General features: G+C 41.5%; 2 protein-coding genes across 2 annotated transcripts in view; one reads left to right on the top strand and one right to left on the bottom strand.

The window, feature by feature from the left end:
* KCTD9 (potassium channel tetramerization domain containing 9) overlaps positions 1 to 3,474 on the bottom strand; it is a 29,730-nt gene extending 26,256 nt beyond the window's left edge. The window contains exon 1 of the mRNA XM_032471066.1: positions 3,316 to 3,474. Coding sequence (XP_032326957.1) covers positions 3,316 to 3,363 — 48 coding nt within the window. The 5' untranslated portion in view covers positions 3,364 to 3,474. The remainder of the gene's footprint in view (positions 1 to 3,315) is intronic.
* An 885-nt stretch (positions 3,475 to 4,359) lies between these two features.
* Positions 4,360 to 24,503, top strand: part of CDCA2 (cell division cycle associated 2) — a 47,761-nt gene continuing 27,617 nt past the window's right edge. The window contains 8 exon segments of the mRNA XM_032471060.1: positions 4,360 to 4,595; positions 5,160 to 5,223; positions 5,317 to 5,490; positions 6,576 to 6,721; positions 17,752 to 17,902; positions 19,257 to 19,333; positions 19,335 to 19,454; positions 20,646 to 20,715. Of these exon segments, the coding sequence (XP_032326951.1) occupies positions 5,160 to 5,223; positions 5,317 to 5,490; positions 6,576 to 6,721; positions 17,752 to 17,902; positions 19,257 to 19,333; positions 19,335 to 19,454; positions 20,646 to 20,715 (802 nt within the window). The 5' untranslated portion in view covers positions 4,360 to 4,595.

The raw sequence follows: 24,503 nt of genomic DNA, 5'->3' as shown, positions 1-24,503 counted from the left end.
GAGTTCTCATTTCAAATTCCTGAATGCCAACCATTAACAGAGAATATTAAAAAGAGATCAGGAATTCTGAGGCATATAGAGAAAGGATGAAAAGGTCAAACCTAACTGACTCTTTTAGAGCAATTCTTAAAAATTGACATTTAAAGATCCCAATTTTTAGATATGGCCTTCAGATGTTTTTTTACAATGTAACCTAAGTGTGACACATTTTTGGGTGTGTGCTCAAACATTTGTATGCTTATTTACTTATTTATAAACTATATACTGCTGTCAGGAAGAATGTTTCCCAAATGATATGAGGACTTTCATTGACTTAAGACTATAAATCAACCAGCCAAAATCCCTTAAAATGTTTATCATCAAATTTAGTGAAATTTTGGAAAATACTTTAAACATTTAAAAAAAGAAGGAAAAAAATCTGACTGTCTTTGTGTGCTGGAAAATATTTGTAAGTGTTCGCTAATTGGGATGACATCCTATCATGAGCTAATATTTCAAAGAAGAATCTACACTTAACTGCTCCTAACAGTAAATCGTTAATAGCAGTTCTTAAGCAGGACTTCAAGTAGTCTTCTTTAAAAAGAGGGCATTTTCTGCCCTTTTCTCAGATCCAGAGATCCACTGTGTTTTTAAAAATCTGATAGTTTATATTAATTAGAAGTAGCATCTCTGCTATTTCCTGGTGGCTTTCTTGTGCCTGCAAAATTAACATTGTCTTCAATCTGCATCTTTTTTGCAGGAATCTTGTAATGCCACTCCGCATTTTGATGAGGGTTAATTTACTTAAAACAGGATACATACAAGTCTTAACCTGGCACTTGTAAGCTTCAGTACAATATGCCGAAGGGAACCAACCAGTGAAGAAGTCGCTATCAACTTTTTCACAGGTGAACGCACTCCTTTCTCTCCGAAGACTTGAGGCCAGCTCACCTAGGCAGTGACTGAACGCACCTGTGTCTTTCCAGATTGGAACAATCAAGCCTCGATACTGTTTTATATCTTTAAGTAAAATAGATACATAAGAGGTATAATATTTCTTCTTAAACTCTACTGAATCTTCTTGCACACCCTCTGGGTGTACCATCTCACTCCGGAAAACGCTGTTTTAGAGAATGCACGGTCCTCTCTTCCACATCAAAACACTCACTAGGTCACATTTATGTTCATTCAGTGTATGGAAAAGTCGTGGTGAGCATGTGATGTCTCCTTCGGTGACTCTGTGCCACCCCAGGCATCAGGGCCCAGTCTGGCAACCACTGAACAGGCTTTAAATGAAGGAAACTTACTTGAAAAAAACAGGCATTACTCTGACAGCCAGGAAACAAAAACTGAATCTACGTAAAGAGACAATGAAATGACACATATTCCAACTGGTGGATGGGAAACCAAACTCAATCTCTAAGTAGTGCTTTGTTTCAGCTTCATGAAAATCATGTCAAGATCATGCCAATCCTGGCTTAAACAGTCACTATTTATATAAAAATGCAGGCTGTTATGTATTATTCTGCTCTCTTTTGTCACTATAATGTTATTTTTTTAATTAGCTGAAGGGAGAGGAGAGGAAACACTGACAATTTTGGCAGAGAACATGTTTTTCAGTTAAGAGTAAGGATTATGGCATGACTTATTTTTAATACTGAATCATACCAATATTCTCCAGTTTGGGTTTTTATGATCTGTGTAACATAAACATCTTTAGTTACTTGAGTTTTTTCCCCAATCTTCTGAGATTCTCTAACAAAATATTTTTCAAGGAAATAATTTTAAATCCAAAAACATAACCCAATCAAAACTAGACAGCTTAAAAAAAAACTTATTAAAAAAGACTGACCCTGCCAATTTTTGACAAGAACAAAATTCAGTAGTTTCAGAAGAGATTTAGAGTAGTTAAATATTTACACCTGGGTCCAAACAGCTTGTCTTTCATGGAATAACACAGCAGAGATGTTGAATACAGGGTTCAACCAGAGGTCCGTTTTCGAGAATATATTACAGTTTTAACTTTGGATATACTAAATCTTTCTTCAAGTAACACTATACGTTTTGGATTACCAGTAGTAGTTATTAACAGACAAAAACAAGTTTGGAAGAAGTTAGTAAATGGCCAGAAATGTGACTCTCATGAAGCCTATTTTGAAGTGGCATTTATGAAAACTCGAGAATCTGAATTTATGCCAGCTGTTTTTATATGAGGATTAAATCTCAAAGACCAGAAGACTGCAAAATTCTAGTCAACAAACTACGGTGTGGTTTAAATTTTTAGAGCACGTTTACTCAAAATTTCTGGGTAGTTGGAAAGCCTTTTTTTTTTTTAATACCGTGGCACAATTACACTATTTAAAATATTACAGTGTTTCCAAAATATGCAGGAAACAAAATATTCTGGCCAACAAGACAGTAAAGGCCAATCTACCTCCACCTCAGACTCTAAGGCTTAGTTATTCCTAGGTGTCTTTTAGCCACACTATAAATGTCTGCCATGAACAAATTTTCCAGAGAAGCCGAACAACTTTCCTGGGTGGGGCGAGCGGCTGAGAAGGAACAGGACTCATTTTGGCTTGCTTCAGAGTTGGAAAAATATTTAGCACCACACCCTCCAGAGAAGCCTAACAGAGTAGAGTCATAGTAAATCAGTCCACTTGAGTCTATTGTCCCCAGTCCTCCAAGCAACTAAAATAAGGCGAAATAATAAAGCGAGTACAGAAGTTTGGCGGCAGCGGGACTTGGGGCTTCTAAAAGGGGGTGGGGGGGGAACCACGAAGAAAATGTCACTAATTTTCAATCCTTTTAATCGACCTAGGATAGCAGAGTATTTTATTTATCCACTGAAAGTTTAGTTCTGTTCACCTGATCGACCTTACGTGCCTTAGCTGTTACCACCACTTTCCGGAGCAGACCATTACTCAGCAGGAAGGTGGAAACCAGCAGCTTCTACAGCCAAGGGTGGGGGGCAGCGGGGTCCTGGGGGAGGCGGGAAGAGGAGCATCCAGCGCACAGGTGACAGCGGCCCTCCCCACGCCCTCCCAGTCCTCGGTTCTCCAGGACCCACACCTGGGCTTGGGGACGATTAAGCACAAGCCGACCTGCGCCGGTCCCGAGGACAGCCGGGGAGTCCAAGGGCAGGCTCGGGAGGAGGCCGCGGGGACCCGGCGTCCGCCGCCTCCCGGATGCCCTCTCCCCACGCCGGCGCACGCCCACCTCCCGGCTCCCAGCCCCTCTGCCCAACTTCAGCCCTCTGCCCCGCGAGCCCGCTCCGCACGCCGCTGCCCCGGCCCCCGCAGCCCGGCCCGCCTCGCCTCCTCCCGACCCCCTTACCTTTCCATTCTTGGGGCTGCCGTTAAGGAACAGGGTCACCCGCCTCATCGCGCTGCCCTCACTGGGTCCTGAGTGAGACGCCACCCTCCCACCTGGCTCTCCTCCCACCTTTTTCTTCTCCCGCCCTTCCCCTCCCTCCACCCACCCGGACTCTCCTCCCTTCGCCACCTTCCTTCCCTTGCAGACACACACCCACAGGCACGCACTCTCCGTCCCACACCCCGGGGTTGGCCGGTCCTCCTTCCCACCCCGCCCCTGGGCTCCTCAGTCAGCCTGGGGCCCTTCCCCCACCTCCCCCAGACTGACTCTAAGATCCGCCAATCATCCGGCAGTGCTGGCCAGAACTCAGCCAATCATCGCCTGCGCTGGGTGGGCTCTTCCTAATCCATCCCAGGTGGAAGGAGGGAGGAGCGGCTGCAGTCTAGCCGACGGGAAGGGTTATCAGCCAATCAGAGCTGAACCTGGAGCCGAACGGCGGCTCAAAGCGTTACTGAGCAGGCGCAAAGCCAACACCAGGTAGCGCTTATCTGCATACGAAGGAGGGGTTTGAGGGAGGGAGGTGGAGCACTGGGAAGTGATCCAAACCAGTCAGCGCCTCCCAACTTTAACCCCTCCCACCCGGCTCAGCCCACAGAGGAAACGGCTGCCGTCGGGACTGTCTGATTGGGCAAGAGCTATCCAGTCGTTCTGTCACGATTGGCCCAATGATTCTTTTCGAAGTTTACAGCATCCAATCGAAAGGCGGGAGGCGGAGCTAAATCAAGGCGGGAGGCGGAGCTAAATCCAACCGAAAGGTTCCTCCGCGAGAGTCGCACACAAAATAGTCCGCGCGGACACACGACAGCAGCTGGTCTCTCTGGTCAATGTGTCACCTGCAGCCAGCGGTAGTTCTCTCGGAGCCCACGAAGCCACTCCTGTTCCTGGGACGGCGAGGTACAGGCCAGGAGGGTTCCGGGTGAGCGCGCCCACGTGCGGCGGCGACGGCGTATTGATTCGCCGAATAACGACGGGACGCCGAGGAGGCGGGGCTAGCGATTTGAATCCGGCGGCGGGCAGCGGCTGAGGAGCTGGGGGGTGTCGGCAGCGCCGGGCTCGGGGTCGGGGTGTCGTCGGCCGGGGACCGGGCAGCCCCCGGCGGCCTGCTTGGCAGCCAACAGTCGCTTTCTCGAGCGAACCCTTCGGGATCAAAGAGCCGAGGTCTGAGAAGGCACGAAGGCCACGCCGCTCCCCGGCGGAGCGTTCACCCGAGCGGGAGGAGAGCCCAGCTGTGGGAGCGAGAGGTGGGGGGAGCGGCCTGCTTGGGGTTTCAGATCCAGCAGGACCGCAGAGCTGGTTCGTTGTGTTGCATCACCCGCGTGCTTTTTAAAATGCAGATCTGTGGGGCCCAGGCAGACCTCCTGGTTTGGAATTTTGGGGGGCCCTTAAAGCCGCATCATTAACACGGTGCCCAGGTGATTCAGATGTTCGCCAAGGTGGAAAGGCCTTGGCTTATAGTACGGGATCTGCTGCTTTGTTTCATCCCGAACAGCAGTTTCCTCCATTTCTCTTAAATTTGAGCTCCAAAAGCACACTCTTGACATCTGTTTTCGTGCCAGCATAGATTTCAAATTTAGTCTTGAAAGAGAATCTTTTGTATATCCTAGACTTAAAGTACATCTTAAGGGGAGGGTATAGCTCAGTGGTAGAGAGCGTGCTTAGCATGCGCAAGGTCCTGGGGTTCAATCCCCAGTACTTCCATTAAAAAATAAATAAATAAACTTTAAAAAAAAAAAAGGGATCTTGGTCAAATCACATTAATCTTGGAGAGGTGGGGTTATTTTTCTTTTTTTCTCTGTCTTTTTTAGATGGATACTAGTTCAAAAGACAGCGAGCCCCTGGAAACCGAAGAGTCTGCTGTTAATAATGCTGGTAAGTAGGGATCTGTTTTCTCTCTGAAATTTAAGATTTAGATATTTATCTTGATAATGATGTTTAGCTCTTACAATATGCTGTCTGTTTCAGAAAATACCTCTTTCATTCTGGGCAATGGGGAGTGTGTAACCCCTCACAAGCATGCAGCTGAAGTGACCCCTCTTCGTTGCACATCAGATACTTTTAAATCACCCTTGAACTTTTCCACAGTAACTGTGGAGCAGCTGGGGATTACACCTGAAAGCTTTGTAAAGAACTCTTCAGGTAAGAGAAGTTGTCATTCTATTGCCATGCTTAAAAAAGTTTTTAAACTAAAATGTTTTGTTCACCTACCCTGCCTCTCTTAGTACTGTAGTACTTCGTACTCTCAGACTTGCTGGATCAGGGAGACCAGAGCCCCAGGGCACCCAGCATAATTCCCTAAGTCACAGTTGTGCTCTGTGCCAAAACTGGAGAATATGTGTGTGAATCACTTTTTCACCTGACACATGGGATACAGGGGTGTGTATGCTGTCAGTGGTGGTACATTTTCTGGTCCTCTGGCAAAAATAAGAAAGTTATAGAGCAATTAAGAAAATGTGACATTGAAAGACTAGGGTGTGCCTCTTTCAAAATCACAGAGAAAATTGACTTGGGCTAGTTAGTTTCCTTTAAGGAGTAGAAATGAAAATCACCTGTGAAGGCTGACTTAGCTGGAGAAGAAAGACATGAAGGGAATGGAATGAGAGAAGAGCATTTAGAAATGGAGGGTAAGGGGGGACTCGAAAGTCACAGGGCATTGGACTAGATACATGATGCAGATGGAAACAAGACGCGTGCCGTTTTGTGTTCTCTCCTCAAGAACGTCCCTCTTGAACCTTCATAAAGCTAAATTTAGCTTGTGTGTTCAGGCATGTGCCTGGAATTCAGGGTAGTGTGCTGAAGGGAGATGGGTATCTGAGAGAAACTTGAACAATTGAGGACATGAGAGTATGTGCCCAAGGGTAGATCGTCATTGGGGATATGACTGATGCAGAAAGAGAAAGTCTTAGTCCAAAGCAAGCCATTACCCAACCCTGTGCAAACAGAAACGGGACTTAGTAATTCAAATGTGTTCATTCACTTCCACAACTTTTTGATAAACACCGTCTATGTGCCAGACACTACTCCAGGAGCATGGAATAAGCAGTAGACAAAACAGGTACCTCCTCAACCGATCGTGTGCGAACAGTTCTGCCTCTGGTTTACAATTTAGGTTTCTGTACCATGTGTTTGTCATGTTCTCAGGCTGATATATCACGGGTATTTAGGGCACAGGTACTGATGATGGCCTTGTTTTGTTCCAATTTAAAAGAAAGTTCTCATTCCAGGAGAGTCATCATCCTACCTTAAAAAATCCAGACGACGCTCTACAGTTGGCGTGCGGGGCTCTCCTGAAACAAACCATCTAATTCGTTTCATTGCTCAGCAGCGGAATTTAAAGAATGCGTCTTTGACCAAGAACTCCCCTTTTCAGGTATGATCTTCTTTTAAGTTCCACCGTGAATTCTTCTAGGAGAATATTTTGCTCTGTTAGAAAGCTCTTATACAGCGTGGCTACTGTCCAGGGCACCTCGTCTGTTTTGGATCTGGAGAGAGAATATTTTCTCCTGTGTCTCGCAGAGATTGTGCAGTTAGCATAAATGCTAATGTTGAGTGTGGATCTGTTAAGAGTTCTGAGGTCTTGGATAGAAATGGCTTTGTGGAGGTGTTTTTCTGTTTTATTTTGCAAATTTTTTTCTAGTTCACATCTATAATGAGGTGAGACAGTGTTTTCCAACTTTTTTCTTTTCATACCTTGTCTGTGTCTTAATTTTTTTGTGACTTCTGTGTGTTGGCTTGGAGGGGCAAGATGCCTCCCCCCAAATGTCTTTGGGATAACCTAGTGGAAAGGAGCAAATTATTTGTCTGTTGATGAGGAAGTATTTAGATATTTTTGCAGATTTTTATCCAAATAGTATAATACATGCTTCTAAAAAGTCAAATAGTACTAGGCTTACTATGAAAGATGGTCTCTGGCTTGCCCTCCTTTGATTCTTAGTATTGATTCGCCTTGTTTTAAAAGTTATTTTTATTGCCACTTCTTTATGTTTAGGTTTTACACACTGTGTTGCATGAAGCTGTAGAGTGCAATGCAGGGCTTCTCAGATTATCTGCAGATCCCTGGGAATCCCTGAGTCCCATCCAAGAGGACCACAAGGTCAAAACTATTTTTTGAAACAGCGCTAAGATATAATGTGCCGTTTTCACTGAGTTGATGTTTGCATTCATGGTGTAAAAGCAATGGTGGGTGAAACTGAAGACACCAGACTGTCATTTTAGCTTCATTCCTGTCCATCACTCACAGGAAATAATAATAAGGCCAGTTTCGCATAACATCCCTGATGAAGCAATACAAATTGTACATTTGATTAATTTCCAACCCTGGAGTCCTATGTGTGATGAAGTGGGAAGCAGGCATCAGGCACGTCCCAAGTACATACAGAAGTATGCTGGATGTTTCCAGAAAAAATCGTGGGTGTGCTTGAGCTGTGAGTTGAATTAGCTACCTTTTTCATGGAACATCATATTTATTTGAAAGGGTGACTGATGGACACGTTCAGGCGGACTCAGGAACGTGGCTGGTGTTTTCTCAAAAGTGAGCAGTGAACCTGCCACTTCAAGGAAAGACTGGTATTTCTTACCAGTGAAAAAATCTGATTGATAAGATTTTGTATTTGACGTATTTTGTATTTGACGTCACAACTAACCTTTAAGAAATTTTTGTTGAACTGCATCTTTTGTGCTTGCACTGGAAATGTATACAGTTCTGAAAAAGCTAGTAAAATCCTCTTGATAGATACAACCAACATGAACTAAGTCTTCGGTGTGCTCAATTTTCTAGACTTAATGAGAACTGTGTTGGAGTAGATAGGAGCATGGCATGTGCTGGGGGTTGATTCTTGAGTTTAGTATTAGTTAATGTGACTTTTGGCAAGTTACTTGAATTCTCTGTCTCAGTTTCCTCATGCATGAAGTGGGGATAATAGTATAGCAAGGGTTTATGAGGATGAATAAATTAGTAAATACGCAAGACTTACTACAACTGTGCCTGGAACATGGTGTATTTCAATTCGCTGTTGTTATTATTTCTGTGAAAAACGAGGATTTTGCTCTCTCACATCTCAGCCATAGCTATCCTGACGCTTTCCCCTTCCCCGTCCTTCCAATATAGCCAATTATAATTTTTGTTTAAATTAGGGTTTAGTTTGCATCATTTAACTGTATAGATGTTTTTCACAAGTTGCTGTGTAGTGTGTTACGGTCATATTTCTTTTCATGCACGGCTTTTGTTTTTCCTGTAGTTAATAAGTACCTTTTTTTTTTTAAATTTCGTCTTTTATCATGTAATCTTGAGAATCCCCAGATTCTCATGGAATTGTAACCCTTAAGAGTTGATCGATTCTTTTCTTGTTTCTTGGTGCCTGTCTTCCTCCTGTCGGCTGTCATCTAGATTTGCTGGACAGCTGTCACTGTCTGACTTCCTTTCACCATCCTTGGTAATTCCCTTTTTCTCTCCCATTTGGATTTCCTGTTTCTATGACCTCATATCTTTTCTTGGTTTACTACCTCATTTTTCTGGAGCCTCTGCAAACCTGACAAAGCTAATTCTACCAGCACACTTGAATTCTGGTTTGTCTTAGTGTAGAAATCTAGGCTGGATGTGTTTTCCATCGAACTTTTGAAGGCATTGCTCTATTATATTTAGTGTACAGAGTTGAATAATCCTGTTCATTCACTCCTTCATTCATTGGACACACATGGCCTGCTTTTTCATTCTGGAAGCTCTATTCCTGGTGTTAAATAATTTCACAATGGACTGTGTTTCATTGTGGATTGTTGAGGACGTTACAGTTTTCTTAAAGTTTTCTTCCTTGTATCACGGGGTCTCATTTTGCTACCTAGTTATTTTAGCCTCTGATTCATGCTCAGTTCTTTCTCAGATGCCTAGTGATCCTTGACTGTACGTTCATATTTAAATATGTGACACTAAAAACTGGGAGATGGGTGTGCGTGGTCTGGGTTTGTGGGCCGGTGGATTTCTATGTAGGATGACAGGACCACTTTCCAGTGGAAGAAGGCCCAGATGTCAGCATCCTGTAGGTCTTCTCTCTTTAGCAGATCTGTTTTTTTTTTTTTTTTGAGGGAGTTCCTGGGGGTGTAAACATGAGCCCCAGAACTCTGGAAGGCCAATGTGGAAAAGAGCTGGAAGTCTGACAGGGCATTGAGAGGACTGGGACAAACTTTTCAGTAGAAGACCTTCTATCCTTAGCTGTTTATGGAATCCTAAATCCCTGTTCCCCCCAAAACAAAAAGGCCCTTTCCTCTCAGTGGAGAGATCTGTGGCTTCCAGTGTCGATGATACAGCTTCAACAGTGTCTCTGTTTTAAATCCTGCCCTTGTTTCAGAAATACCTGATGCTTTAGATACCTGGGCCGTTCTGGGGGTCTGGAGCAAGTCACCTTGTTCCTTGTTGTCAAACCACCTTAAGGAGCCCCTATCAGTTTCAGCTTTCTCTGGACTAAGTCACTTTCTGTTTGGTGACATTCCATATCTGCTGTTGGTTTTTCTTATTTTTTTTCTTAAGGATATGCACCCACATATATACATAAACACATCCCCACAAGTATCATATGACTGTACTTTTTAAAAGAGTTGCTGGAATATTCAGTTTTAGTATCTAGCATTGAGATGTTCAAGAATGAACACAACAGTAGTGGAGGAAAGATGAGGAGTATATATTGCAAAACGATCACCACAATTAGTCTAGTTAACATCCATCACCACACAGATTTACAAAATATTTTTCCTTGTGATGAGAACTGTCAAGATCTTCTCTTTCAGCAACTTTCAGATGTACAATATAGTATTATTACAATCACCGTGCTGTACGTTACACGCATGACTGATTCATTTTATAGCTGAAAGTGATCTCTTGACCCCCTTCACCATTTTACACAACCCCCCACCAACCAACCCCTAGTCTCTCTTCTGTATGTATGAGCTCAGTTTGATTTTTTCATTTTCTTTTCTTTGTGTTTGTCTTCGATCCTACATATAAGTGAGATCGTAAGGTATTTGTCTGTGTCTGGCTGAGCATAATGTCCTTGAGATCCATACGTGTTGTCGCAAATGGCAAGGTTTCATTCGTCTTATGGCCGAGTAATACTCCCTTGTGTGTATATACCACAGTTTCTTTTTTTTTTAATATAGTTTTTTTAAACATTTTTTATTGATTTATAATCATTTTACAATGTTGTGTCAAATTCTAGTGTAGAGCACAATTTTTCAATTATACGTGAACATATATATATATTCATTGTCACATTTTTTTCTCTGTGAGCTGCCATAAGATCTTGTATATATTTCCCTGTACTATACAGTATAATCTTGTTTATCTATTCTACAATTTTGAAATCCCAGTCTATCTCTTCCCACCCCCTGCCCCCTTGGCAACCACAAGTTTATATTCTATGTCTGAGTCTATTTCTGTTTTGTATTTATGCTTTGTTTGTTTGTTTGTTGTTTAGATTCCACATATGAGCAATCTCATGTGGTATTTTTCTTTTTCTGGCTTACTTCACTTAAAATGACATTCTCCAGAAACATCCATGTTGCTGCAAATAGCGTTATGTTGTCGGTTTTTATGGCTGAGTAGTATTCCATTGTATAAATATACCACATCTTCTTTATCCAGTCACCTGTTGATGGACATTTAGGCTGTTTCCATGTCTTGGCTATGGTAAATAATGCTGCTATGAACATTGGGGTGCAGGTGTCATCCTGAAGTAGGGTTCCTTCTGGATATATGCCCAGGAGTGGGATTCCTGGGTCATATGGTAAGTCTATGCCTAGTCTTTTGAGGAATCTCCATACTGTTTTCCACAGTGGCTGCACCAAACTGCATTCCCACCAGCAGTGAAGGAGGGTTCCCTTTTCTCCACAGCCTCTCCAGCATTTGTCATTTATGGATTTTTGAATGATGGCCATTCTGACTGGTGTGAGGTGATACCTCACTGTAGTTTTGATTTGCATTTCTCTGATAATTAGTGATATTGAGCATTTTTTCATGTGCATATTGATCATTTGTATGTCTTCCTTGGAGAATTGCTTGTTTAGGTCTTCTGCCCATTTTTGGATTGGGTTGTCTATTTTTTTCTTATTGAGTCGTATGAGCTGCTTAATATTCTGGAGATGAAGCCTTTGTTGGTTTCATCTGCAAAAATTTTTTCCCATTCCATAGGTTGTCTTTTTGTTTTACTTATGGTTTCCTTTGGTGTGCAGAAGCTTGTAAGTTTCATTAGGTCCCATTTGTTTATTCTTGCTTTTATTTCTTCTAGGAGAAAATTCTTGAGATGTATGTCAGAAAATGTTTTGCCTATATTTTCCTCTAGGAGGTTTATTGTATCTTGTCTTATGTTTACGTCTTTGATCCATCTTGAGTTGATTTTTGTATATGGGTGTAAGGGAGTGTTCTAGCTTCATTGTTTTACATGCTGCTGTCCAGTTTTCCCAACACCGTTTGCTGAAGAGACTGTCTTTATTCCATTGTATATTCTTGCCTCCTTTGTCAAAGATTAGTTGACCAAAAGCTTGTGGGCTCATTTCTGGGCTCTCTATTCTGTTCCATTGGTCTATATGTCTGTTTTGGTACCAATACCAGGCTGTCTTGATGACTGTAGCTCTGTAGTATTGTCTGAAGTCTGGGAGAGTTATTCCTCCAGCCTCTTTCTTTCTCTTCAGTAATGCTTTGGCAATTCTAGATCTTTGATGGTTCCATATAAAGTTTATTATGATTTGTTCCAGTTCTGTGAAATATGTCCTGGGTAATTTGATAGGGATTGCATTAAATCTGTAGATTGCCTTGGGCAGTGTGACCATTTTAACAATATTGATTCTTCCAATCCAAGAGCATGGGATATCTTTCCATTTTTTAAAGTCTTCTTTAATTTCCTTCATCAATGGTTTATAGTTTTCTGTGTATAATTCTTTCACCTCCTTGGTTAGATTTATTCCTAGGTATTTTATTACTTTGGGTGCTATTTTAAAGGGGATTGTTTCTTTACTTTCTTCTTCTGTTGATTTATCGTTAGTGTAAAGAAATGCCACTGATTTTGAACGTTAATCTTGTAACCTGCTACCTTGCTGAATTCTTCAATCAGCTCTAGTAGTTTTTGTGTGGACCTTTTAGGGTTTTCTATATATAGTAACATGTCGTCAGCATATAGTGACACTTTTACCTCTTCTTTTCCAATTTGGATCCCTTTTATTTCTCTCTTTTGCCTGATTGCTGTGGCTATGGCTTCCAAGACTATGTTGAATAGGAGTGGTGATAATGGGCATCCTTGACTTGTCCCAGATTTTACTGGGAAGCTTTTGAGTTTTTCACCATTGAGTACTATGCTAGCTGTAGGTTTGTCACATATAGCTTTTATTATGTTGAGATATGGTCCCTCTGTACCCACTTTGGTGAGAGTTTTTATCATAAATGGGTGTTGAATTTTATCAAATGCTTTTTCTGCATCTATTGAGATGATCGTGTGGTTTTTGTCCTTTCTCTTATTGATGTTGTATTACATTAATTGATTTGCATATGTTGAAGTACCCTTGTGTCCCTGGGATGAACCCCACTTGGTCATGATGTATAATCTTTTTTGTGTGTTGTTGGATTCTATTTGCTAATATTTGGCTAGGATTTTGGCGTCTATGTTCATCAGTGATATTGGCCTATAATTCTCTTTTTTGGTAGTGTCTTTGCCAGGTTTTGGTATCAGGGTGATGGTGGCTTCATAGAATGAGTTTGGGAGTATTCCCTCCTTTTCAATCTTCTGGAAGAGTTTGAGAAGGACTGGTACGAGTTCTTCTTTGTATGTTTGGTAGAATTCCCCGGTGAAGCCGTCTCGGTCCTGGACTTTTTTTGTAGGGAGGTTTTTTATTGCTAATTCGATTTCATTTCTAGTGATCAGTTTGTTCAAGTGGTCAGTTTCTTCTTGATTCAGTCTTGGTGGACAGTATGTTTCCAGAAAGTTGTCCATCTCCTCTAGGTTATCCAGTTTGGTTCCATATAGTTTGTCATAATATTCTCATATGATATTCTGTATTTCTATTTTATTTGTTGTAATTTCTCCATTATCCTTTCTTATTTTGCTAATTTGTGCTCTCTCTTTTTTCTTCTTTGTGAGTTTGGCCAGAGGTCTGTCGATTTTATTTACTTTTTCAAAAAACCAGCTTTTGGTTTGATTGATTTTTCTATGGTCTTTTTAACCTGTATTTTATGTATTTCCTCCCTAATCTTTATAATTTCCTTCCTTCTGCTGCCTTTTGGGGATTTTTGTTCTTTTTCTAGTTCATTCAGCTGGTGGGTTACATTGTTTATTTGAGATTGTTCTTTCTTGAGGAAGGCCTATATCGCTATAAACTTCCCTCTTAGCACTGCCTTTGCTGTGTCCCATAAATTTTGTGTATACCACAGTTTCTTTATCCAGTCATTCATCGGTGAACAGTTAGGTTGTTTCCACATCTTGGCTGTTGTAAGTAAATAATGCTTTGTTGAATGTGGGCGTGCATATGTCTGTTTGAGTTACTATTTTCATTTCCTTTGATTAAATACTGGAAGTGAAATTGCTGGATCGTACAGTACTTCTTACTCTGGGGAGTAACCTCCACACTGTTCTCCATAGTGACTGCACCAGTTTACATTCCCACCACAGTGCACCAGGGCTCCCTTTTCTCCACATCCTCACCAACACTTGTTATCTCTTATCTTTTTGATACTAGCCTTTCTGGCAGGTGTGAGATGACATCTCACTGTGATTTTAATTTGCATTTTCCAGATGATTAGTGATACTGAGTGCCTTTTCATGTACCTGTTGGCCATCTGTCTGTTTTCTTTGGAAAAATGCCAGTTCAGATCCTCTGCCCATTTTTTAATCAGATTGATTTTTAGGTGTTGAGTTGAATGAGGTTTTGTTTTGTTTTTAATATTTTGGATGTTAAGCCCTCATCAGGCATATGACTTGCAAACTTTCTCACACTTGGTAGGTTGACTTTTCATTTGGTTGATGATTCCCTTCGCCGTGCAGAAGCCTTTTAGTTTGATGTAGTCTCCCTTGTTTTTGCTTTTGGTGTCAAATCCAAAAACTCATCACCATCACTCCTTGTCTCCCTCCTTGCCTGATCCATCCACCATCCCACAGAGCAGTCAGAGAGACATTTAAATACAAATCATATCATCCACTCTGCAGCTTAAAACCTTCCCATGGCTTCCTGTTATGCCTTGAATTAAACTGAAACCCCATCTTGAAGCCTTCAGCACCCTCCCTGACCCGAGCCCTGCCCACCCTTAGCCTCAGCGCCCAGCCGCTGCCGTTTTCTGGGCACGTGGGCCTTCTTTCTACCGCACTCACTTCCATCTCAGGCCTCCGCTCTCTTTCTGCTGTGTTCTTGCGGAATGCCTCCCTCCCTCAGGACCCTCCCTTATCCACCACTTACTTACTGTTTTAGTTTCCACTCAGATGTTTCCTCAGAGTGCGGTCCTGACTCAAGCTAAAGCAGCACCTTCATTACAGAACCCCATTCCTTTTTCCCTTCTCAGCAGCACCTCTTGTCCCTGAAACTACATTCGTATGTTTTCAGAACTTTGCTCGGTCACTTCCTTCTGTTTCCCGATCCCCTGGAATAGTTTCTGGTACAAGGAAAGACTGTGGCTGACTTTCTGATAGGAGTCATAAGACAAAAGCATCAAAAAAGCAGTATATTTTTAAATGCTTCGTTGATTTTTTGTGCATGAATATTGTTTTCTTTCCTATGAGGAATAGAGGAAGAACATTTCTGACTAGGGAACCTTTCATTTGTTTTAAGCAGCATTTCAAGTGCTCTAAACTCCTAGGTCATTAAACCTAACCCTCCCATGTTCAGATATAAATACAAAAAAAGTACATTGGAAGGTAAATTGTATGACTTGGGGATAAACCTTTTCTCTGTATCTCTTATCTGTAGGTAAGAGTGGACCACCAGCTTTTTCTGAATGTTATCTGCTGTTTATGTCATAAAGGTTGACATCATCAACCATATTTGAATTTTAAATGTTCTGTTGTGTAACAGAGAGTTTGCTTTATGGATGTATTTAACTGGGAATAGAATCAATGTGTGAGCAAATTCACCATCAAACATGGCTTCAAGATTTTAACTGGCTTTTCTCCATATAATATCTTAATGGGAGGTAATTTTTTACTTTTACTTCTCCCTGTTAGTATACTTTTTTATTTTTATGTATTTATTTATTTTGGAGCAGAGAAAGGTTTATTGCAGGGCCAAGCAAGGAGGATGGGAGGCTCATGCTTGAAATACTCAAACGTTCTGTTGGTGTAATTTTTTAAATTGCTGTAACCTCCAAATCAGTGGAAATCTGTTAGTCTAAATAATAAGGCGGTCGAAGAGAACCAAATAGAGAACTTAATCAGTAATTTATTTTGTGGGTAACAGAACTAAATTACATATTGCTTGCATTCATCTGGCACTTCTGGCCCTGCTAGTATCAATCGAATTTGATGACTCTTTGGCTGAAACTCTATTAGCAGAGTTTCCAGAGAGCTCCTGTGCTTAGTCCTTTTTAACTATTTGGTTTTGTCAACTTAGTGAATGGCTGGCTTTCAGCTCTAAGGAAGTAAGACGCCCTGACATCAGGAAGATGTAGCGGGAGAATGCTAAAGGGGAGAGGGTGCACGTGAGGGCGGGTGTCCTGTTCGGGCCACCTGGGAGAGGGTGTGTCTGGATGGAAATGATGGAGACTGGCTTGGATGGAGTCAGTTACGCTGGGATCTACATGTGACAAAGGTGTCATGCAGATGATTTGCAAAGGCTATTTTTAGCAAAACTTTGGTAAAATTTCCAAATAGGCAGGTTCTTCCTGTCCCTTCCCCCTGGCGCCATCTCTAGGATTCAGTGCTTTTGTGTGTTCCCCAGTTTCTTGGTTGTTGTTTGTTGGTTATTGGGGTAAACCCTCTGCTAACTTGCAGACACAAAATTCTTAGTACTGATTTAAAAAATATCTTTTATATAATTTTTAAAGGTTATACTCCATTTACAGTTCTTAGAAAATATTGACTCTATTCCTGTTGTTCTGCAATACATCCTTGTAACCTGTCTTATACCCAATAGTTTGTATCTCTCACTCTCATCCTTACATTGCCCCTCACCCTCTTTCCACTGGTCACTAGTTTGTTCTCTGCATCTGTGCATCAGCTTTCTTTTTGTTGTATTCGTTAGTTTGTATTTTTTAGATTCCACCTGTAAGCAGTATCATACAGTATTTGTCTTTCTCTGTCTGACTTATTTCACAATGCCCTCCAAGTCCATCCGTGTTGCTGTAAGTGGGATTATTTCATTCTCTTTCATGGCTGAGTAATATTCCATTGTGTGTGTGTGTGTGTGTGTGTGTGTGTGTGTGTGTGTATATATATATATATATATATCACATCTTCCTTATCCAGTCATCTGTTGCTGGGCACTTAGGTTGCTTCCGTATCTTGGCTATTGTAAATTATGCTGCTGTGAACATGGGGGTGCATGTATCGTTTCGAATTAGTGCTTTTGTTTTTTTCTGATGTATACCCAGGAGTGGAATTGCTGGGCCATAGGGTAGTTCTGTTTTTAGTTTTTTGAGAAGCCTCCATACTGGTTTCATAGAGGCTGCACCAGTGTTCATTCCCACCAGCAGTGGACGAGGGTTCCCTCTTCTCCACGTCTTCACCAGCACTTGTTATTTGTGTTCTTTTCATGTCAGCCACTCTGACAGGTGTGAGGTCATATCTTGTGGTTTTGATTTGCTTTTCCCTGATGATTAGTGACGCTGAGTGTCTTTTCATGTGCCTGTTGGCCACCTGCATTTCCTCTTTGGGAAAATGTCTATTCAGTTCTTTTGCCCATTTTTTGATTAGTATCCAGCATATATAAACAACGCATACGGCTCAGCACGGAGCCTCTTAAACCAGCCTGTCAGACATGTTTGTGCTGAATCTCTTGCCCTTTCAAATTTGATTCCCTGAGGCCATCTCAGGTTGTGGGCTGTCAGTTATAAAAGAGAGTCCTTAATTCCCCCGGAAAGAATCCTCTTAAAGATGGGTTTGGCCCCCAAACAACTGGCTGTGTCTTGCCTGGGTGCCTTTCTAAAGTGCTTTCTACCTACTGCAGACCTGCCTGGCCTGCCCTGCGGGCTGTCAGTCTCAGCACCGGCCAGCCTGCAGCTCCACGTTACACTGCCCGTTCGGCTGTTGCCCAGGTTAAAAACGGAGGGAGGAGAGAGGAGAAAAGAAGCTTCGGCAGCGCACTGAATATTCGGACTGAAAATGTGTGATTCAAGGGAGGGGAGGCTCTGTCTGCTGCACTGCTTATCAGCCAGCTCTGATCTTCAGAAAGCCTGTATTTGGTGTGATTTATAACGCCTTCTATGTTTCTGCGTTTTAATAGGGCAGCCCTGTTCTGTATCGAAATGTTCATTCCTTAAGAGAGCAAATGTCTGCCTTCCAGTCGGCTTTTCACTCCATAAAGGAAAATGAGAAAATGACCGGGTGTCCTGAATTCTCAGAAAATGAAAGAAAGTTCGAGACCACAGGCTCGAGTGAGTAGAAAGAATGCAGCCAATTCGGACTTATTTATTTAGACAAGCCTCTGAGACATAAAAAAGATTTGGTTCCTTACTGCGAAAGCAGTCTTTCCTGAGTGGAGCTGTATTTTTAAGTGGAGCCTAACATTTAAATATTGGGACATTTCACACAAAAACCTGGATTCCTTGTTTCTCTTTAAAAAAACCTGGTATCAGGCATTCCTGAGCCTATGCCTTCCATTTCCATGTGGCCACAGTTAAGTGTGAAGTGTTACAGTGTCAGAGCTGGTGAGCTCATTTCATCTTTAGAAGAGGGCATGTGGTGGATTTATTTGAGTGCACAGACCTTGATTTTTAGAGGATTTATTACGAGGTTTGGCAAACATTTGTGTGAATACCATCACCCAACCCTGATATTATAAACAGATATATTCAATCTGGCATCTTAACAACCTGCCATATTCTTTAACATAACTTTTGTTTAATTTTTTTGAATCTATTTTTATATATAGTGGCTAACATTTGTATATTTCACACTCCCAAATTTATCCCCTCTGCCATGACTTTTAGATTGTAGTTTATTTGGTGAGTTTTCTGTCCTTTTCCCTTTCCCAATTGCAAAGCATTTCAAACACCAGAACTAGACAGAAATCGTGGCCTTACTGTCATCATAACCCTCAGGTTCCACGTGATTTTCTTTGGTTTCCTGAACCATCTTCAGGTACATGTCAGCACCCCCTTGTGTGCAGGACACTGTTACTCAAGATGAATCCAATTTATCTATCGCGGCAGTACATGACCTGCTCCAATGCAGTCATTTGTAATTTGTAACTTAAGATATTTTTCAGTTTTTACCTGAGCTTTTAAATGTTTTATTTCCATGATTAGTATAGTTCTGCAGACAATTAATTTCCCTTTTTTCAGCTGGGAAGAACTGAGGCACATTGTGGCTCTATTTTTCATAAAATCATACACAGTCAAAGCAGAACCAGTATTAGAACATAAACACATCTTTTAAAATATTCCAAAGAAACGGTTTCATTCTGAATTTTAAAATAGAATGAGATACTGTATCAGAAGTGCAAATGTTATTTTGGGGTGTCTTTGTACATTTTAAAGTCTGAAGAAAGTTAATTTCCATAATTAAATTTTTGTTATCTTTTTAGCAGTCATGTTCTCTTACCTTTCAGTTAGATTTCCTTTTTTGGATTAAAAAAATGCACTACTAGATTTTCCTTTCCATTGATAAGGTAGTTAGGCTCAAGCATTACATTTTACTAAAATTATTACGATGAACACAATTTTTAAATGATACTGTAAAAGAAAATATTTATGCCTGTGTTGCGTTGTTTCTGTTTTATGTACATAGCCAAAAAGGAAAGTCTTGGTGAATGTCAACAGTCTGAGTTCCCCGCAAAGTTATCATCCAAGCGTCGGAGAATAGCCTGCTCCGAGCAACTCGGATGGAAATGTGACTGACGCAGCTCATCTCCGGATACTCAGTCCCGCTGCTTTTCCCAGTGCAGACAGGATGTGCGCCATTAAAGCTTCAGCAGATCCCTCTGAGGTAATTCACTTACGGGAAACACAGGGAATAAAGCTTGGGTTCTCTGGCTAGCCAGTTTTGGGGCTGTCAAGGCCCTTTGGTAACTATGGTACTTACAGACACTGTATTGCTGTGTTGTAGCTGGGTTGTCAATTGCATGTGTGCGCATGTGTGTATTTCCTCCTTTTTAAGTTTTTTTGTGGTTGTTTGGCTTATTGGTTATTAGAGACAGTTTTGATGAATCTGTTGCCTTTGATATGAAAAAGAGTTAATGAAAAGATGAAGCCCTGTGGTCTTAGGTACTGATGGTACAACTGTGTGAAAGTCCCAGTCCTGCCTTTGACCAGTGTTTTGTCTGCCATGGAGGCAGGCACATGAGCATCGATCTTACTTACACAGGACTGGTAGATCAGGTGACGGTGATACTTGGGCTGTACTCCTCGGCCCCGGGGGTCTCGCACTTCTGCCTCGCTGCCCCTCCCTGGCTTAATACTGGCTTGGAAACCAGGTGCAGTTTAGCAATTTCTTTGCTCTGCTCACTTCTTTCAAGTAATGGTAGGGATTTTTTTGTTGCTTATAACTACCTAGAGCCTGTCAACATCATCAAAAGACGAGAACCAACAGGAATTAAATAAGACTGCTGAAGGTCAGTGTGTCTCAGACGCTCGCTTATAATCTCTGATCCCTCTGCTTTATTCTAGTTAACATGAAATCATCATCTGACAAAACCAGTAATGTTTCTTATCATAACTTTGGTTCCTTTTTGGATATAAGCCGTGATTTAGAAATGGTTTCCACATTAATACGAGTGTGTTTTCTGTCCTGGCCATGAATGGTTTTCTTTTTCTAGCTATTGATAACTTTTCTTGTTTGATTAATAATTATATAATATTTTTAGTTATTTTGAGAATTTTCTTTTTAAAGAAAGCAGTCAGCATAGTTTTCTGGACTTCAAACAATAAGGCAGCAAAAATACATCTCGTAAACATTTCCTAGGAAACTGAAAATAGTTGGGTAGGATGCAATTAGAATGAATGCTGGTTATAGTTAGATTCTTGTATACTTTTGTAACCACTGGGTCATGAAGGTGATGGATTGATTGGTTTAACATCAGATTTACAGATAATCTGTAATGCTTTACTCAAGTCTTTATAAAGGTATCAGTAATGTTATAAAGTAGTAAAATATACATCTTTACTCTTGTTCCCCTAGAAATCTTCTGAGTCTGGATGCATAGTTGAAGAGTCTGCTCCACGTTCAGAGCTCACAGAGGCTTCAAGTGGTAAGTATTTAATTTTTCCTTAGTACACTTGCCAATCCCGCCATTGAAACATTTGTTTAGTAGATGTTCATGGTTGGTTTACCTACATACTAAAATTTGGGAAAACAAAAGTAATTCCTTACATTTTAGGAGCTGATGGTGTAGTGGAAATGTTTCAGAATTCATATTATGTGAGAGATGACATTTTCTTTTTTAAACTGCTGTCAATAAGAATTAGTGAAATATTTCCGAGCTGAGAATCTATTGTGAAGCACAGGGTCTCTGAACATTTAACAAGTGTATTTTGTTAGGGAAGACACTACACTGTGATTTTTTTTGTTTGTTTGTTTTTGTTTTTAAGTGTGTGAAAAGGACCAGCATCCAAAACATTCCCCAAATCAGTACGCTGGTATTGAGTGAAAGGCACCAGCGAGGTCTCAGTTTTACTTTCCACTTGCCTGTGTCTTTATCTTTAAGTACCACTCTGGGAGATGTGTAGTTGGGTCTTGCTTTTTTTTTTTTTAATCACTTTTGAGAATCTCAGCCTTTTAATGGGAGTATTTGGTGCATAACCCTTTTAAGTCCAAATTATTGATATGGTTTAAATATATAAATAAATTTCAATCTGCTGTTTTTTCCATACATTTTCTGTTCTCTCTGATTTTTGTTCTTCTGTTTCCCTACTCTTTTCTTTTTTGGGTTTATTTGAAATTTTCTTTTAAAAAATCCATTCATCCATTGACTTTTAAGCTATACCTCATTGCATCTTATTATTATTATTTTTTAATGGTTACTCTAGGGACTGGGATATACATCCTTAGATTTTCACAGCCTTCTTAGAGTTAGTAGTGCACAACTGCATGTGAAATATAGAGACTTTACAAACTATAGATCTGTTTCCTCTCCTCCCACCCATGTCTTTTATGGTCCTTTACACTATAGATGTCACCCACACTATATTTGTATTCATTTTAATCCCCACAAGATAAGATTTTTTTTTTTTTTTTCCTTTAAACAACCATGTGTCTTGGGAAATAACACGTGTATTGGAAATAGTCTTTTATAAGTTACCCAGCTAGATACCATTTCTGGTGCTTTTCATTCCTTGCTGAAGATCTAAGTTTCCCTCTGGTATCTCCCTTACTTATACCTGTGTCACAGACCATTTCTTCTTTGTGTATTTTGACCTTGAAATGTTCAATGCCCCGGGTTCAGTGTTTGGACTTTTCCCTTCCTACGTGATTGCAGGTGTTCTCACATTAAGTACCATCTGTGTGCTGTTGACGTTAAGTTTCAAGTGTCTGTCCTTGGCCTCTTTGCTGAACTCGAAACTTAAGTGCCCAACTGCCTTTCCTGGTCTCCACATGGGTGTCTAATAAGTGTCTCAGACTTGACATGCTCACGCAGGTCTTGCTGATGCTTCCTCCCCCAGTCTGCTCATGTTTTCTTCACCTCAGTGCAACAGTCTGACCACTCACCACTTGCTTGTGCCAAAAACATGGGCGTTAGCCCGACACCTTTCTTTTTCAAGTTAAACTTCCGATCCCATCAACACTTGCTTTTGGCCTTGTCTTTAAATTGTGTCAAATCCCTAACTTCTCCCTTCTGTCTGCTTCCCTGGGATCCTGGCTCCTGTCTTCTCTTGGGTGGATTATTCTGCAGATCCTCTTAAGTGACTTCCCTGCTTCCACCCTTTTTCTCACCCCTTTCTTAGAGTCTTCTACACAGTGGCCAGGTTGCTCCTTTTTAAATACTGCATGATTTTACTTATATGTGGAATCTGAAAAACGAAACAAAATGAACAAACATAATGAAACAGAAACAGTAATGGAGACAGAAGACAAATAGGTTGCCAGAAGGGAGGGAGGTGAGCAGAGGAAAGAAGTGGGTGAGGGAGATTAAGAGATAACAAACTTAAAGTTACAAAATAAATGAATCACAGGTCAGAAATGTACAGTGTGGAGAACAGTCAATAATTATGGAATATCTTTGTATGATGACAGATAACTTACGGTGGTGTTCAGTTTGAAAGGTATAGAAATATCAGATCGCTATGTTGTGTACTGAGAACCAACATAATGCTGTAGACCAATTATACTTCAAAAACAAACACACTCAGAAAAAGAGGTCAGATTTGCAATCATCAGAGGCAGAGGGTGGAGAGTCATCGGAGGCAGGGAGTGGAGAGAAGGGGGAATTGGATAAAGGTGGTCAAAAGGTACAAACTTGCAGTTACAAGATAAATAAGTACTAGGGATGTAATATACAACATGATAAATATAAATAACACTGCTGGATGTTATATGTGAAAGTTAAGAGAGCAAATCCTAAGAGTTCTCACCACAAGGGAAAAAAAAATTTTCTGTTTAATGTACCTGTGTGGGGTAATGGGCGTTCACTAAACCTACTGTGATAATCATTTCATGATGCTTGTAAGTCAAATCATTATGCTGTGCACCTTAAACATACAGTGCTGGATGTCAACTGTATCTCAATAAAACTGGGAGGAAAAAAGTCCTCTAAATATTCGTGCCTATAAGACCTGTTACTCTTAAAAACAGTTAAAAAAAAAAAAAAAGCGAGTCATCATTGTCATTCCCCTACTTAAAATCTCTCATCAGCCTCCTGCATACTTAAGACAGTATCCAGTCTGTCCCATTCCTACGGGCCTCCCCTGACCTAGTCCTTAGTGTTGTCTCCGAGCTCATGCTTAGCTGCCTTCTTCTGCCCTCACTCTGTTCCAGTCACACTGGCCCTGCCCAACCCTTCACGCGCCAGGTCTCCCACCTCCAGTCTTTGCACTTGGCCCCGAGCCCCTGATGTTCTTCCCTGCACGTGGGCGGGGCTCGCTTCCTCGCTTTATTCAGATGCCTGCTGGGGAAGCTGTCCTCGAACACCACCTCCCCACATCACCCCCCACCCCCCATCTCTGCATTATCTTCCTTCCCGGCATGCTTTACTACTTGCTGTTACATACATATTTCTTTAACTTTTTATTTTGAGATGACTGTAGATTCACAGGCAGTGCTAGAAATAATATGAAGCGATTTCTGCACCCTCCCCCCGGTTTCCCCAGTGGTGGTACCTTTTAAGCTGAAATGCCTGGCACAACCAGGAGATCGACACTGATACAATCCACGGGCCTGTGGTTTCAGAGTTCACCAGTTTTGCACACACACGTCGTGTGTACGTTTAGCTCCGTGTGCTTTCACCCCAGTGTGGCCTGCTGTAAGCACAGCAGAGTTAGCATCTATCATAGTCCCACCGCAGGGTCCCTCCTGCTGCCCTGTTACCGGCACAGCTGTCTGCTGCCTTCTTCCTCCTGTGCCTCCCACCTACTATACTTTATGTTGTCTGCTTGTCCTCTGGAGACATGGGCGCCTTGTCCCTTGTGTTTACCACTGTATCTCTGAAATTGCCTAATACATGTTTGTTACATGTCGGTCATAAGGCAATGGGTCTTTCGTGAGAAGAATTTGCAGGGAGGAGGCTGGCCTTGTTTGGGGGCACATGCAGTATGTGAATTTTTTGGTTTGATCATCTTTCTCCTCGGCATCCCGTCCCGTCCCTCCCACCACCCTCGCATGCTGAAAATACCTCTGACTCCAGCAGTAAAACTGGTCATTATTGGCTGTCCAGCTCTGCTTAGCATTATGGTGTGAGTCATAGGTGTCGTGAGTGGAGGCAGGCTAACAGTCAACAGCTGACCCACGGACGCCGTCTTAGATTCCCGTGAGCCCAAACTCCTTACTGTTACCCTTGGTAGTTAGGTTTGAAATAAAAGCTGTGATTCATTGCCACATCTGTCT

The sequence above is a fragment of the Camelus ferus genome, chromosome 31 (assembly GCF_009834535.1).
Source record: "Camelus ferus isolate YT-003-E chromosome 31, BCGSAC_Cfer_1.0, whole genome shotgun sequence".
In the NCBI taxonomy this organism is placed as follows: domain Eukaryota; kingdom Metazoa; phylum Chordata; class Mammalia; order Artiodactyla; family Camelidae; genus Camelus; species Camelus ferus.
Note: the sequence above shows the minus strand (reverse complement) of the source record. Positions and strands in the feature narration are given on the sequence as shown.